Here is a 15,922-nt window from a genome sequence, read left to right as displayed (position 1 = left end):
CAAATGTGTTGAAAGAGTCTTTCACATATTCACTGAAGCTAAACGCAGCCTCTCACAACAACGCCAGCTGGTGCACTGATACAGATGGGTTCCTAGAACACTCACCTAGTGGGGGAACCCTGTATTACAAGGGGCCTGCCCTCCAGAAGATAATTCTGTTATTTTTGGGGGTCCCCCTTCATAGGCCCCATGTCTCCTGCCTGTTAAAGTCTGAAATATTCCAGGTTATTGGTTGAGATTATGAAATCTCTTTGCTGAAGACATTTAATTAAATACACATTTTTTAACATGGTTAGGTATAAATCAACTACAAGGCAAGTTAGTAGTGAACCTGGATATCTAAGATCATCAGCAGTTTCTTAGAACTCTGTTGCTGTAGCTGTGGTCCTCATAGTCTTTGTTTTTCAGTCTATAAAGAAATACCTATAATGAATTTCTTATCTGAATTTGAAGTTTCCTATTCCAGCTTTAGTCAAACTATATTATTCTTAATTCATCAGTTTCGATGGAAAAACTATTTCAAAAATTAGTTGGCTTTTTAATAGTTGATAATCATTCTACTTTTAATATTTAAAGATGTGCATAGAAAAAAGCATTTCTACTTATTTCCTATAGATTGTGGATAAGCTTATTATGGGCTTCCTGGCAATATAAAACATTTATGTTTAAATGAATTGCAAGTGATATATTAGATTCTGAAGAGCAATTAGTGACTTTTGTTTATCAGCAGCATGGTTTTTTCCCTTTGTTTAGATATGAAGTGAATTTTCAAGATGGTATTGACTGTGGAGGTGCGTACATTAAACTCCTAGCAGACACTGCGGATTTGAATCTGGTATGATGTTTTAACGTTCAAGAAAACTTTGTTAAGGTTAATAAGCATTTTAAGGAGTTATTGATCAAACTGAAGTTTTTATTTTCACCTGAAATTGAGAACTTTGAAAATCCTTGTCCAGCATGAGTAAAAATGGTTTACTGTGGGCCTTCAAGTGTCTCGTATGGAAGTACCACTTGATGGCATCCAGTTTTGTAATCTTAGCAACATAAAAACATGTGCCATGTCTACAAATAAGAAATAGCATGTTGCTTACCAATGTGATGGAGAGATCAGCCTAGAGTCAATTCTTTTTGCAAAATAAAAATCATAAATTTGTCCAGAGAAATAACATAACAGAGCAAAGCAGCGAAACAAAACCACCAAAGAACCAAATTAAAAAGGTGTTCCAGTCCCCCACAAAGGTAACTAAACGTGTCTTCACAACGAAGCGGGTGGCACAGGGCCATTTGAGGGTAAGGACAGGGACCTTTCTCCCAGCACTCCCTACTGGAGGCTTCGACAGGCTCCACGTCTGGGAGCAGACCTGAGGTAGGCGAGGACATGGGACCCTTGTCGGGATCCAGGCTGTACCCAGGCTGTGAGACGGGGAGACAGAGTTCATGCCCCCTGCCAGGGCCAGGTAAAGGGGAAGCCCCACGCATTGCATGTGGAAGGTCCTGTTTCAGGTGCTGTCAGGTGACCATCACCTGAAGGTATAACGACGATGACAAAATCTACTGCCAAGTGTTCTTTTAAGCCCTTTATCTGATTCACTGAGTTAATCCTCAGAGCACTCTTCACAGGTAGGCACTACTATTGCATCCGTACTTCAGAGGTGATGAAACAAAGCTAGAGAGGTGAGAAATTTGCTCAGAGGCACAAGCAGTGATTCAAGTGGCAGGGGGAGGATTTGAACCCTAGCTTCCGACTCCAGATCCCATGCTCTCCAGCAGTAGGCTGTGTTAAGTGAAGAGAAATTACTGGTAGTAAAACACGAGTAAAAACAGGCTGTGTCTGTTTTTGTGTCTCAGTTTCTCTTCTCTCTGCTTAGGAAGGTCATTTTCTAGTGTCTTCCTGATGATAGTAATGGATAATCATTGTAGTCTTAAGGTCATATGTATGCTTTTCTCTATGCTTTATTTTCTTAATAAAATACTAATAACGCAAATTTACATAAAGTCATTAAGGCTTATTATGGGGTTGCCAGGGTGGTTTCAGCTTCCCTCCTACATCTTTATGAAGGAAGTAGTGTGTGCTGTAAAAACAATCTATTTTAAAATAAAATTTGTCATTTTGCCACGTTTATTGTTACTTGTGTTGAGTAATTCTTTGGCAACTTAGCATTGAACATGGTTTTATAAACTCTACCCAGTTGGATAGAAAGAGAAATTTGTTAAATACTCTAATCTGGACTAATCCCATCATTCATCTCTCTTTGTAGGAAAACTTTTATGATAAAACATCTTATACCATTATGTTTGGACCAGATAAATGTGGAGAAGATTATAAACTTCATTTTATCTTCAGACATAAACATCCCAAAACTGGAGTATTTGAAGAGAAGCATGCCAAACCTCCAGAAGTAGACCTTAAAAAGTTCTTTACAGACCGGAAGACTCATCTGTACACTCTCGGTATATCCTTTTCATTCATTCATTCATTCATTCATTCATTCATTCATTCATTGAGCAATATTCGCTGACCACTGCTCTGTTCATGGCAAGGGCTTTGGGACAAACAAACATGGATTCTACCCTTAAGGAGTTTATCTTTTTAGGAAAATAAGAGAGGCATAGTTCTAGTGTAGGTAGAAAGTAAAATTACCATTTGAGAGGTACAGGTGAGGTACAGCCAGGAATTCAATGTCACTTCCAGTTTGGTGGCCCTGAAAAAACCAGGTGAAGCAGACTGTAATTGAACTGGTTTTGAAGTATAGATAGAATGTGGAAGACAGGAGGTGAAAAGGTATTTGGGACACTGTGACATTAGTGGAAGAGTAGACAACGGGAAATAAGGTGGAAGAGGAAGAAGTCTGTAAGGCCACGCTGAAAAGCTTGGACTCGGTCCCACAGGCACTTATGAACCTTAGGTCCTGCCTCGTGGTGGCTGTGGCTGTATTTGAACTTTGAAAAGCAAAGCATTGAGCTACCATGTGTTAACCTACTTAGCTTTACTTGATGTAAATAAGAGTTTGCATAGACGTGGAGGGGCAGAGCATTATGCGGGGTCGTTCCTCCTCTGCCCACGTCCATGTTGTTGTAGAGCTGTGGTCTGCCCAGGATTACGTAGGGTTGCAGCTTTCTTCCCAAGGGCTGCAGGTGCAGAAATACTCATTTGGTCTGCCAAGGCCATGACCAGTTTCATTTTCAATGTCAGCATTGACATCAAAGACTGTATATAAAACTGGAAAATAGTGCTGGATATTTTGGGAAATGTAAATTGTAGAAATTATATGAGGGTATAACTAGAATAGGACAAATGAATTTAATCAGACTTTATTGTACAAACCTGGTCAGAAGCAACTCGGTAGATGTATTAAAGGCCATGAGAGGTTTATGTCCTTTGAAACCACAATTCCACTTTCAGGAATTTATCCAAATGACCTCTGTGTGAAAATATAATACTATAAATTAGAAGCAACCCAAGTGTTCCAGTAGGAGTTTTCTATAGCAATACAAAATGTTAACTGTGAAATGTTTAGCACCAGGAAAGAAATACGTATAATATTAAAATGGGGAAAGAAAACAAGATTCACATTGGAGGCAAATCGTGAGGGCCACTAGGCAAAGTATGCCAGTGCATAGAAGACTAGGGGAAAAAAGCTCATTGTCATTAACTATCTCCTACACGCCGTGCTCTGTGCTGGATGCTTTGTTTAGAGCCATTACTCGAGGTGGGCAATTTCTGTTTGGCCTGCACTTGTTCTAGGAGGCAAGAGTAGCTGACTAAGTCTGACTCTTAAACATTTGCTTCTCTTACTAAACATGAAAACTTTGTTGTACTAAGATTGAGTGACTTTTTCTTTTAAAAAAACCTCTGTAATACAGTTATACTTTTATAGTATTTTTTTTGTAATTGTTCTAAGAACCTAAAAGAGTAGCTTAAATGACTTGATAATCCAATGCTTTTAATAGAAAACTCACTGAAAATATTTAGTAGTTTTCTATGTGGAATTTTTTTGTCCAGAGATTTTGGACAAAGATTTTTTTTCACATATGCCTATTCGTTGTGTCCTTTTCTGTTTTACCTGTAATTTTAAAAAATCCATTTCAGTTGCAAAATTTGTTCAGAAAACATTCTTTTCAAGATTTTGAGAAACCCCTTTTTTGACTTAGGAAGGATCTAATTTGTCCCCTTCTGCATGTGCGGCCTTACTCTTAGCTTGACCTTCTCCTTTGTTGTAATAACATCATGTTGTAATTTCAGCTGTTAATGGAAGAGAAAATTTGGAGAAAAAAGAGGAGAAAATGTTGAGTGTTGTTCGCACTGTTTGAGCTTGTGTGTGAACTGCAGCATGTGGTTTTTGGTGTAATTTGGTGCTGCTGTGGCTGAAACCTCTGGCGACTGGGAGACGTCCGCACTGTCCCTTCAGGACGTGGGAGCCCACGTACCTGCATGAGTCAGGACGGTTCTGACAGTCGTGGGCAGCTCCTACTTCCTTAGCTTATGGAAAGCCAGTGTTAGGCAGCCATTTTCATCTGTCATTCTTTTCAAAGATACAGATTGTGAAGTGACCCTCTTCCATGTTGACAGAAGGAGGAGAAAGCGTCCCTCTTGTCATTACAAAGCATAAGGGAGTTCTTTATGAAGTTTTTGGCATGAGGACTTTCTAGAGAGCTAGAATTAACCTCAACATACTAATAAGTATAAGCTCCAATAATTCCAGTCATCCTTGAGATATTTTATGCAGTCTGTGAGTCATTAAATTTGAAATGCCAATGAACTTTAGGGGTTTCTAGGAAATTATAGTAATGCATTGATGTTCATTTCTGAGCTTGTAGGAGAATGACCATGTTTAATACACATTAAAACATTCAAGAATCATGTCTGCAAGGTCAGTAGCTTACTCTTAGGTGGTTCAGGAAGAAAATAAATTTTTTTGTAGTATATGTGCAACTTTGAAGGTTTGAGGTTGTTTCAAAAAGCTACTTTAAAATACTGAAGAAGATTGGGTTGTTTTCTGTAACTATAAAAAGGGTGAAACTGATGGGTTGTGTGAGTCCCAAACTGAGCTAGCTATCCGGTAGTTTTTATTTGAGAATTAATAGAGTATTTTATTAAATTATTATTATTAAATTTTTATTTTTGATTTTAGGAAGCACTAAACCTAGTGATTTCAGCATATTTTGATTTAGTATGTTGGTACCTCCTCTATTTCTGGTTGAGAGAAAATTTGACCTGTGACGTTTAGGATAGTTTTATTATTTAGAAGATTACTTTTGGAGTGTCTATCAGTATAACTATAATATGTTTAAATTGGTCTCTAGTGATGAATCCAGATGACACGTTTGAAATGTTAGTTGATCAGACGGTTGTGAACAGAGGGAGCCTGCTGGAGGACGTGGTCCCTCCTGTCAACCCCCCCTCGGAGATCGAAGACCTGAGTGACGAGAAGCCTGAGGAATGGGACGAGAGAGCCAAGATCCCGGATCCCTCCGCCGTCAAACCAGACGACTGGTAAGGGAGGGTTCGGTAGTGCTGTGCAATTTGGCACAATTAAGTGATGATGCAAAACATGTAAGTAAAGTTTACTATTAACGAACCGTATTGTTGTGAACATCAGAACCACTTATTTTCATTATTTTGGGTGAAATACTGTCCTAAGATGGAACTTGCACTTCCATGCTTTTTAATTATCTTAATTTTGATTTTAACTTAATATTTTAATTTTGTTCCTTTTCTCCATGTACTTTTATTTTTGTGCTTTCAGTGCTGTGGGGGAAAGTACGCAACCCTAAGCCACCAACACTTTAATTGCTAGTTTAACCTTCACTGTGCGTGTGCATGTTTTACATGCCTGTTGTCTTTTTCACTAGCCCCAAAATAGGCAGATCTCCAACGTCCTGTAAAACTATACAGGACTCACTCATACCAGTTCGCTTAACTGTAATTTTTTTTTGCTAGCTGAGTATTTGTGTCATTTTTATTCTTCAGGATAATGAGTATTTTCCCTAAGAGAAAGGTACTCAGTTCCTGAGCTCCCGTAGCTTGATTTTTGGTGGTGAGAGACACCCATATGTCTGTTTACGGAGCTTTTATTTGTCTTTAAGTATGTCTTGTAATTTCTCCACGACGGTCTTAGCTTTATTCCTAAGAACTTTGTATTTTTTCCTGCCGATTGGGTAACTGTTTTGGTTTTGCTGAATATATTATCTCTCTTTTTGTACTTACCCAACTTATTAGTTACCTATTGCTGTGTAACAAATTACCTAAAAATAGCATCTGAAGACAAAAATATGAACTCATCTAGTTCCTGAGAGTTGGGGATGTAGAAGCTCCTCACGGAGTGGTGTGAATACCAAGTACGAGTTTCTACAACTCAGTTCTTGGTTTACTAAGAGGTTTGTTTTCCATGATTGAGTGTTGGATTTTCTAAAATGCTTTTTGTGCATCTATTGATATGACCATACATTTCCTCCTTAATTTTCTTAGTGTGGTAAATTATATTGATTCATTTTCCAATGTTGGACTGACCTTATAATCCATTTGGTCAGCAAGTATTGTCCCTCATATATTTGCTGGATTCCGATTACATTTTCTTCTGTCAGATGTGTGAAGTGTAATTTCATACAGTTAAATCCCTATGTTTTCCACACAGCCCTAAAATGATGAACACATGTGATGGTGTAGCCACCACTACAGTCAGGACACAGAGTATTGACATCGTCCAGCTTTTTTGGAGTATGGGTTTATAGTTTGAATCAAATTTAGGTAACACTTGGTCATTATTTCTTTGAATACATATCTTTAAAGAATTTTATTTTTAGGGGAAGGAGAGAGGGAAAGAAACATCAATGTGTGGCTGCCTCCAGAGTGCCCCCTACTGGGGGACCTGGCCTGCAACCCAGGCAAGCACATCTACTAGGAATTGAACCGGTGACTCCTTGGTTTGGAGGCTGGCACTCAGTCCATTGAGCCACACCAGTCAGGGCTATTTCTTTAAATATTTATCTTATCCTCCCCATCTCTTTTTTTGGGGCACCACCTAGTGTATGCTAGAAGGCTTTATATTATCCCAAAGATCACTAAGGATTGGCTCATTTTTGAAAACTAATTTTTCTCTCTGTGCTTCGTTTTGGAGAGTGTTTATTCCCATTTCTTCAAGTTCTTATTTGTCCAAAAACATTGAGATTACTACCTCTTCAGAGCACAGAGTGTTGCTCCTGGAACCAGAAGTGTTAACTCATTAACTCTCTTAGACATAAGGAGAGAATGAAAATGCCTTTGTGTCCAGGCAAATAGTGTAATAGGGAAGTAACTTGTTCAAGGTAGGAGGCATGTACAGTTTTTTAAACAATAAAAGAGTCACTTATTAGTTTATCACTTTATAAATTTATACTATCAGAAAAGGTAGGACCCTGTCCCTCTTGTGGGTTTTCTAACATTGCTTTATATTTTTGCCCATAAAGTATAATGCTGGGAAATAAGCTTTCCCTTACATGAGAGATACTGCTTATAGAAACCCCATTCCGACTGATGATAACACATTAGAAGTTGTTATTTTATTTATATATATATATGTATATATGTATGTGTACATATATGGTGTGTGTGTATTATATAGTGTGTGTATAGGGTGTGTATATATCTATGGTGTGTGTATATACTGTGTGTATGTATGACGTGTGTGTATATATAGAGTGTGTGTGTATGTGTGGTGTGTGGGTAAATATAGGGTGTGTGTGTGTGTAATCGCTAAAAGAAACCCCCCTAAATTTTAAACTCGCTTACTCTGAGCCCTCAGAAACTCAAGACCACATGGGTATCAGGCAAGTGTAAGTGTTTACACACAGAGAGTGGTTCCAGCTTATTTGGTTAAGTTTTATTTGGAAAATCATAATGTAGTCTCTTGTTTAAAACATCAGTGTGTGGTTGCCTCTCATGTGTCCCCTGCTGGGAACTGGCCTGCAACCCAGGCATGGGCCCTGACTGGGAATTGAACTGCAGTTGTTTGGTTCACAGGCCCATACCCAATCTACTGAGCTACACCAGCCAGGGCTAAAATTTCTACTTTTAAAGATGAACATTATATTAGTGGTTCTATTCAGTACATACTATGGCTATTTTATATATTTTAGAATTTTGTAAGTTATTTTTAAATGAAAATATAAAATTACTAAAATTAAATACAGAGTTAAAAATATTAGAGTAGGGAAGACCTTTCCAAATAAGAAATAAAGTTGAAAAATTATAAAAGAAAATATTAACAAAGTTTTGCTATGTTAAAATAAATGATGTGTATATGGCAAAAAAATCCCTCCAGGGTAATGAGAGAAAATAGAGGAAGGGCCATCAAGGAACATGTATAAAGGACACATGCACAAAGCCGAAGGGGGTGGGTGCAAGGGTGGGAGGTGGGGGTGGGTGGGCGGGGGGGGCATGATGAGGTGAAAATGGAGACAGTTGTACTTGAATAACAATAAAAAATGGAAAAAAAAACCCTCCATGAACTGTAATTTAAAATACATGAAAAACTGGAAAGGTATTTTAAATTCATATAGCTGGTAGAGGGATAATTTCCTACTAACTTCTAATATATTCCAGGATATTCAGTAAAGCATTATTTGTAATAGTGACTTTGGGGAACAGTAAGTGTTTCTCAAGAACAGGCAGGGTGAGTGGATGGCGCTGTACCCACAAAACAAGCCCATGCAGCTGTCAGGGAACCCGCAGCAGAGACACGTGTGTCTGGGACGGGCCCTAGACCAGCCTCCACACAGAGTCAACACCCAGCGTGCATTTGTTGGTAAATGGCTGCGAGATGAAAACGACACGTGATACACTTTGTTTAGAATGCTGTTTGTATTTGAAAAAAGGATATGCCTGTGCTCACATGCCTGGAGCACTGCTGGGTGGCAGCCAGAGACACGGGCCAGCTGGCAGAGGGGCGGGGTGGTGAGAGGCTGGGCCAGGGCCGTGGGAAACGCCTTTTGTACCTTCTGACGTTTGTGACGTGCATTTGAGTAATTTGAATAATTTATGTAACATGCTGTCTTTACAGGGATGAAAATGAACCTGCCCAAATAGAAGATTTAAGTGTCGTTAAACCTGACGGCTGGCTTGATGATGAACCAAAGTTTATCCCTGATCCTAGTGCTGAAAAACCTGAGGACTGGTAAGCATTCTTCATCTCCAGAGGTCAATACCTTGTTCCTTACTTGCTGTTTGTTGCCAGCACGTATGGCAGAGGAGAGTGTCGAGGTCGTCACATTTGCTTTGCTCTGACACCCTAAGGAATGAAGACATGGATGGAGAATGGGAGGCGCCTCGTATTCCTAACCCAGCCTGCGAGGTGGGGTGTGGCGAGTGGAACCCTCCCATGATAGAGAACCCGAAATACAAGGGAGTGTGGAGGCCTCCGATGATCGAGAACCCGAACTACCAGGTAATGAGCACCCGTCCCAGCCCCACTGTGGAGTCCGAAATGCTGTGCTGTTCTGTTCTGCTGTGTGTCCAGTTATCCATGGTGTTCACTTCAGAAAAGTGATTCGTGATAGTGTGCCTTGGCTATCTTGAAAACTCAAAGAAGATAGACTCCAACCAACTTATATTTGTAGAGTAAAGCATTCTTTAATTTTTCTGGAGAATAAATGTAAGAACTGGAGATCAGCCACTGCATACTGTACTTTTCCCTAAGCATTGATGGTCATGGTGGAATAAAGTTCTATTTTAGAATTAAATATAAGAAGTGAGTTTTGATCAAGAGGACTGACTGCCTGTTTTGCTCACTTTCTGGTGTTATGGAAATTTGGATTCTTTTCTAACATGAATCAGATATCTTTTGAGTGCACCTAGATTTTTGTAGAAGTGCCTACATTATCCACTTAACCCCGCATTTTTACCTAGTTATTCATTGGCATTTTCTAACATGTATTACACACATGCAGTTCCATATTCTGATCCCTCGCTTTAGGTTTTCTTCATAGCATTCCTCACAGAATGTTTATTTTAAAGAAGAGTAACTCTCTTCTTTATTGCCTGTCTCCTTCATTAGACATTAAACTCCGTAGTACAAGAGCTGTGTCCGTCGCTGTGTCTGGCGCTGTGTCTGTGGCTGTGTCTGTGGCTCTGGTGTAGTGTCCGGCACGGGGCAGGTGTGTCTGATGGCAGAGCGGATCAGTGAGTGACCGCACTGTGGAATGCATCCGATTTGTTTGCATTTGATCATTTCAGGGCTAATGAAACTGTGTTGGGTAATTGTTCTGAGGTTCAGCCCTGGCTGATCAAGGAGGCCTATCGTGGGCCTGTGTTAAAAGGAGTGGCTCCATTTGGTCAATTTTAATAATATCTTACCTTAAATAACTTTACTAATATAAAAAACCTGTCTAAAATATTACCCCTTGAAACTTAATTACTCAAGTTTCTGTGCGCATTGGATTTTAATTTTGCCTTTTTTTTTTACAGAGTTTGAGGTCACTATTATTTATAAGAACATCATGTATTGTATAGAATAAGAAAAATATTTTATTTACAGGGATTTACTAATGAATTACTATCAAAGCTTTTCCTCCAGTTACCACAGCTGGTGTCAACAACTATTGTACTTCTTAAGTAACATTTACAATGAATTATTTTATTTGAAAGTGTTTTCAAATTATTTGTCTTCCAGGGAGTCTGGAGTCCTCGAAAAATTCCTAATCCAGATTATTTTGAAGATGATCATCCATTTCTTCTGACTCCTTTCTCTGCTCTTGGTTTAGAGCTTTGGTCTATGACTTCTGATATCTACTTTGATAATTTTATTATCTGTTCAGAAAAGGAAGTAGCAGATCGCTGGGCTGCGGACGGTTGGGGCATGAAAAGAATGATAGCAACTGCTAACGAGGTACAGTATTGACCACTAGTAGTAATAGGACCTGGTCCTGGTTAGTAATGCAAATTACCTTTTAAAGGGTAAATAAGGGTGTGATAACTACTAAGCATCAAAGGAATGTCTTTAAATTTATATAAACAGAATATTTAGTTTTACTGTATTATAACTTTATTATAAACTGTATAATGAACTATGTATGTATCTGTAAGTCTTCATTTCATTCTTTAAATTATGATAGCTACCATGGAATTATTTGCTGTTTATAGAAATGAGACTACTTAATATTTGTATTTGTGGTCTCTGTCTACAAGTCTTTATCACCTTGTCATTTCCAGGCTGAAGTAGTAGCAATAATTCTCAAATCGATTTTACTAATAATCCTGTAAAAGTGCAGAATGAGTTATCAGAGAGTTGTATACCTCTAAACGAACCAGCTAATACAGGGTGGGGCAAAGTAGGTTCACAGTTGTCCTATGGAAAGTAATGCAATAATTAATAATAATACAAGAATAAACTCTGTGTTTTGCATATTCACAGTGGTTAACCTGCTTTTGTGCCACCTTGCATATATCTGTAAGGACTAATTGTGTCCTGGCTGGGTAGCTCAGTTGGTTAGAGCATTTTCCCAATATGCCAAGGTTGTGGGTTCAATCCTTAGGGCAGATACAAGAATCAATCAATGAATGCATAAATAAGTGGAACAACAAAGCTATGCTTCTCTCTCTTCCTTCCTCTCTCTCAAATCAATAAATAAAAATTTGAAAGCAATTTAAGACTAATCATATCCTGAAATTTACCAAAAAAGATTGTCGTTATTCTTGCTGGCAGATTAGTGGTTTCCACCTACAGAGTCTCCAACAGCAATGCTAATAATTAAAAAGTTCAAACTTCACAAAGTATAAGGTAGGAAAAGAAAGTATGTTGTAGCTGAACAAATTCACACTCCTTAATATAAAATGCCAAGATAAGTGAGTTTTGGGGGCAGGGCTGTATTTCCTAGTGAAGGTCGGCGAAATCTGAGCTGCATTTCGATGTGTGTTTTGTCCACAGCCCGGCATATTTGCACAGCTGTTGGCTGCTGCTGAGGAGCATCCGTGGCTGTGGCTCCTTTATCTTGTGACAGTGGGGCTCCCGGTGGCATTGGTTACTTTGTTTTGTTGGCCAAGGAAAGTAAAGGTAAATAAAATGAACTTCCTGCAACTCAAAAAAAAACCTTTTAGTGTTTAAGAGTTCTCTGAATATAGCAAGTGGTTCTTGAAAGTAATAAACTCAATTTTGCATAATTTTTATTGTGTGTAATGTCAGCTGTTGAAAAAACTTTTTAACAAGCAGTACTTTGGTTTTAGTAAAGATAGCTTATGTTACACTACCCAGAAAAAATGCGAAGATGCAGCGCATAAAAAACCCGACGTCTGTAAACCACAAACAAAGGGAGCCCTAGAGCAAGAAGTGACGGAGGAGAAAGCAGCCCTGGAGAAGCCGGCCGACTTGGGAGAGGACAGGAAGCCAAGTGATGGTGAAATCGTTGAGAAAGGTAAGACGGCGATAGTCATTTGTAATGGAGACCCTAGGCAGAGCTCATAAAACAGTAGATCACCTGGTAAATGAGGCAGACACTGGCCCACAGTGTCCGAGTCATTATTGGTGAAATGAGACATTCACTCGGACTACTGAGTCCAGTGCAGGAAAAGGGACAACATGGCTTTTCTCTCAAGGAGGGCAAAAACCTTGACCGGCCTTTATTGGGTCGTGCCCCCCCCCCACACACACATTATACAATGGTCCTCATTTACTATGTACAGGTTCACTTTAGGGGGTTACCTTTTACAGAAAACAAAGGAGTCTGATGTGGCTAATCACATCACAGAAGAGGGATATTTACAAATGAAAAGGGAAAAGTGGTTGGGTGGATTATACTGGTCCTTAGAAGGATCAGCATGGTTTGTAGGAAGTTGCTTTGTAGTAAATGCCACAAATCCGGGTGAGGGAGTTTTTAGCAAAAAGCAAGACTCAAAGTGGCCTAGGCACATTGCAGGCCTGATTCCCCATGGGAGAACCTATCCGTGGGCCTGGGTCCTGTACATCTATCTCCCAGTGGGAGCTGGGCCCATGCCATGCAGAATGGTCTCCTACAGGTGAACACTAGCTCTTGCGCTTGCTGTCAAAGGTACAGCATCCGAATCCCCACAGATGCCGACTGTCACGAAGAGGAGTAATCTTCCCTGCCAGGGTGTTGTGTCCTGAGCAGCCATCACCCTGTTCATAGTTTCTGTCTTCTAGGAAGAAAGATGCTTAAATACTGTTCAGTTGCTCATGAGCCTAGCAGCTGTGAATCCCCCATGCCAAGGGTTTTTGCAAGGACTTTTCTTGCCTCCAAGACTGCAGATGCGATGAGCAGCCCCTGCACATGGGAAGTAGGCGTAAGGCAGGTGACTGCAGCGATACCAAGTCTTCTAATGGCTGCTGTTTACCGGATAGTGTGTCCTATCAAATGAGTGGCTGGGTCTCCTGAAAGCATTGTGGGATTCTATGTCCCCTTCCCTCCTGTACTAAACTAAAGATGTTAGAAATGAAGAATGGAGGCCTCCTCGGGCACATCTAGGAAGATGTGCAACCGGTAACATCTGCCAGGTGTCCCACGCCAAGATCTAAGATCCAGATTGAGCTCTTTACAATTTAAATTGAGCACTGTTTTTAAGCTGAGTTGATAAAACAGTTGATTTAAAAACCAAAATATAAAAAACCACATATACATAAGTCTATTTACATATGTATTTGTACGTAAATGCAAGGTCTATCTGGAAAAAGTCCAGCCCTTGTTAATATAACAAGAGAATGGTTTGTACAACATCAGTGTAACCTGGCAGCCAAGGAGAGTGGACGGGAATGGTCATGCGTGAACAATGAGGACTTTGTTGTACTAGTCAGTTAGGGCAGTAGATACACACCATTGAGCATGTGCACTATGTGGCCGTCACATTCAAAATGACTGAGCGAGTAGAGCAATGAATCTGCATGAAATTTTACATTAAACGTGAACATTTCTCTGTGGAAATTATTGGAATGATTCAGAAGGCCTCACCTATGGGCAACTGGTAACTGTCACCTTCATCAGCACAGTGCATCTGCTCACACATCACGTCTCCTATAGAGATTTTTGGTGAAAAACATCAAATCATCCAGATGACTCAGTACCCCTAACAGCCCAGATTTGGTGCCTTGTGACTTCTGGCTTTTCCGAAAACTAAAATCACCTTTGAAAGGGAAGAGATTTCAGACTGTCGATGAGACTCAGGAAAATACGACAGGGCAGCTGATAGCGACTAGGAGAGCCGTGTAAGGTCCTAAGATGCCTCCTTTGAAGGGGGCCGAGGCGTCACTGTCCCATGTACCATGTTTCTTGTATCTTCAGTGTTTCTGTTTTTCATAGTACATGGCTGGACACCTTCTGAACACACCTCATAACACACTTCCAGATTCTTTGGTTTTCATGTTACATACAGACTGAATGCTCAAGAATTCTCTAAACCTGTTTCTTTCCTCAAATATGATTTATTTATAAAATATAAAATAATGAGTCTTCATAATTAATTTAAAAAAATTTCTAATGGGAGAGATTTTTTTTAAACATTGGAATTTAAATGAGTCCCCCTTCCTGTATTTGATACTTACAGTAGTGAAACTTCAGTTCCTCAAGGGTTCACCTTTTATGTGGTCTGTGTTCCAGAAGAAGAAGGCAAACCTGAGGAAAAGAGTGAAGATGAAAACGAAATCGTAGAAGGGAAAGAAGACGACAGTAAATCCAATAAGTCTGGGTCAGAGGATGAGGTGAGCAGTTCTTAACAGGAAATAGCCCACTCTCTGCGTCTGGTCACTGGCCAAAACGTATTTCAATAAAAGCAGCCATCTGCTTTGTGAAGGCTTTTTTTTTTGCCATATCTCTCTCAGCTTCCATAAGAACCTCCACACTTAATAAACAGTATAAAGTAATGAAATGGTATAGAGAGCTGCATCTATAAAAAATTATGACTCATTATTCTGTTGAAAGGTATATAAACACTATTTGAATATTTACAAGGTAATTGTGTTTATTACAAATAATTTTCTTAACAGCCATTGTAAAAACATTCTCATTGACATCTCACATTCTGAAATGTATGGACTAGTTGAGCACTGTATGCCTGACATGGTGTTTTTTCACAAACCTTTAGTAAACTAGTTTTCCCACTAACTTGATAAGTTTACCTCTTTGTGTGTCCCGGAATGTAATAGAACTTCCCACAATGCCCTTGTTGAGTCAGTTATTGTGGGATCAGAAACATCCAGGGTATCATCGAGAACCAGAGCCTTCTTGTTCGATTCAGCGTCCACGGAAAGCCTGTCCTCCCCCCCGCCCCCTGGAAGAGCTGTGGGACCTGTCCCGCTCCTGCACTCCTGCGGTCCACACTCTCATTACCGCGGGTTGGTGAGGCTAACGGTGTGCTTGGCCTGGCCTGTTGTACAGGGTGAAATACACTTTCTATTTTGTCCATGTGAAGAAATCTCCCAAGTAAATGTGGGTTTTTTGGTTATTGTTTGTTTTCTAAACTCATTCAGAACATGTACCTGGTTAGTGATCGCGACTGCCTTGTGAGGGTGAAGAGGGGCTTGGGGGAGCTTTGTGTCCTAGGAACGGCCATGCGCAGAGGGGGCTGGGTGAAGGTCGTGTCTTCCGGAACAGAGTCTTAAACAGTCGTCATTTCAGCTGTCGTTCTCTAAGTAATAATGCTTGCAGTTACTCACTCGGATATGTGTTCTAGTCACATTTTGCCTCACGGAACACTTTGTGTACCTTTAAAAGTGTCTCAGTTCCATCTTCCAGGCTTTTAGTTTCCTTGTATACCTGTGTTAGCTAAAACAGGCCAGTTTTGTATACTGTAACCTTGAGAAACGATTGTAACTCTTTTGTGTAATAATGTAACTTCATTATTTTATACTGTTACGCACGTTTAATTTATGTGTAAATGCTTATTCTAGACAAATAAGAATTAAGAGAAAGGAAAACCCAAACCATAAATGTGATGTTTCCCTCC

At 39.7% G+C, this 15,922-nt stretch overlaps 1 protein-coding gene and 1 long non-coding RNA gene across 2 annotated transcripts in view; one reads left to right on the top strand and one right to left on the bottom strand.

The window, feature by feature from the left end:
- CLGN (calmegin) overlaps positions 1-15,922 on the top strand; it is a 30,336-nt gene that overhangs the window by 13,226 nt on the left and 1,188 nt on the right. The window contains exons 6-14 of the mRNA XM_037126176.2: positions 754-835; positions 2,259-2,451; positions 5,305-5,494; positions 9,039-9,152; positions 9,272-9,422; positions 10,647-10,862; positions 11,901-12,026; positions 12,225-12,384; positions 14,578-14,678. Coding sequence (XP_036982071.2) covers positions 754-835; positions 2,259-2,451; positions 5,305-5,494; positions 9,039-9,152; positions 9,272-9,422; positions 10,647-10,862; positions 11,901-12,026; positions 12,225-12,384; positions 14,578-14,678 — 1,333 coding nt within the window. The remainder of the gene's footprint in view (positions 1-753; positions 836-2,258; positions 2,452-5,304; positions 5,495-9,038; positions 9,153-9,271; positions 9,423-10,646; positions 10,863-11,900; positions 12,027-12,224; positions 12,385-14,577; positions 14,679-15,922) is intronic.
- On the bottom strand, positions 2,574-14,591 carry LOC119034968 (uncharacterized). Its single transcript, XR_005079683.2, has 3 exons — positions 14,523-14,591; positions 3,326-3,422; positions 2,574-2,702 (listed from the first exon to the last, which is right to left on the bottom strand). It is a non-coding gene; the product is annotated as an uncharacterized LOC119034968 (long non-coding RNA).

The sequence above is a fragment of the Artibeus jamaicensis genome, unplaced genomic scaffold (assembly GCF_021234435.1).
Source record: "Artibeus jamaicensis isolate MK-2021 breed Jamaican fruit bat unplaced genomic scaffold, CSHL_Jam_final scaffold_537, whole genome shotgun sequence".
NCBI classification, from domain to species: Eukaryota; Metazoa; Chordata; class Mammalia; order Chiroptera; family Phyllostomidae; genus Artibeus; species Artibeus jamaicensis.
Note: the sequence above shows the minus strand (reverse complement) of the source record. Positions and strands in the feature narration are given on the sequence as shown.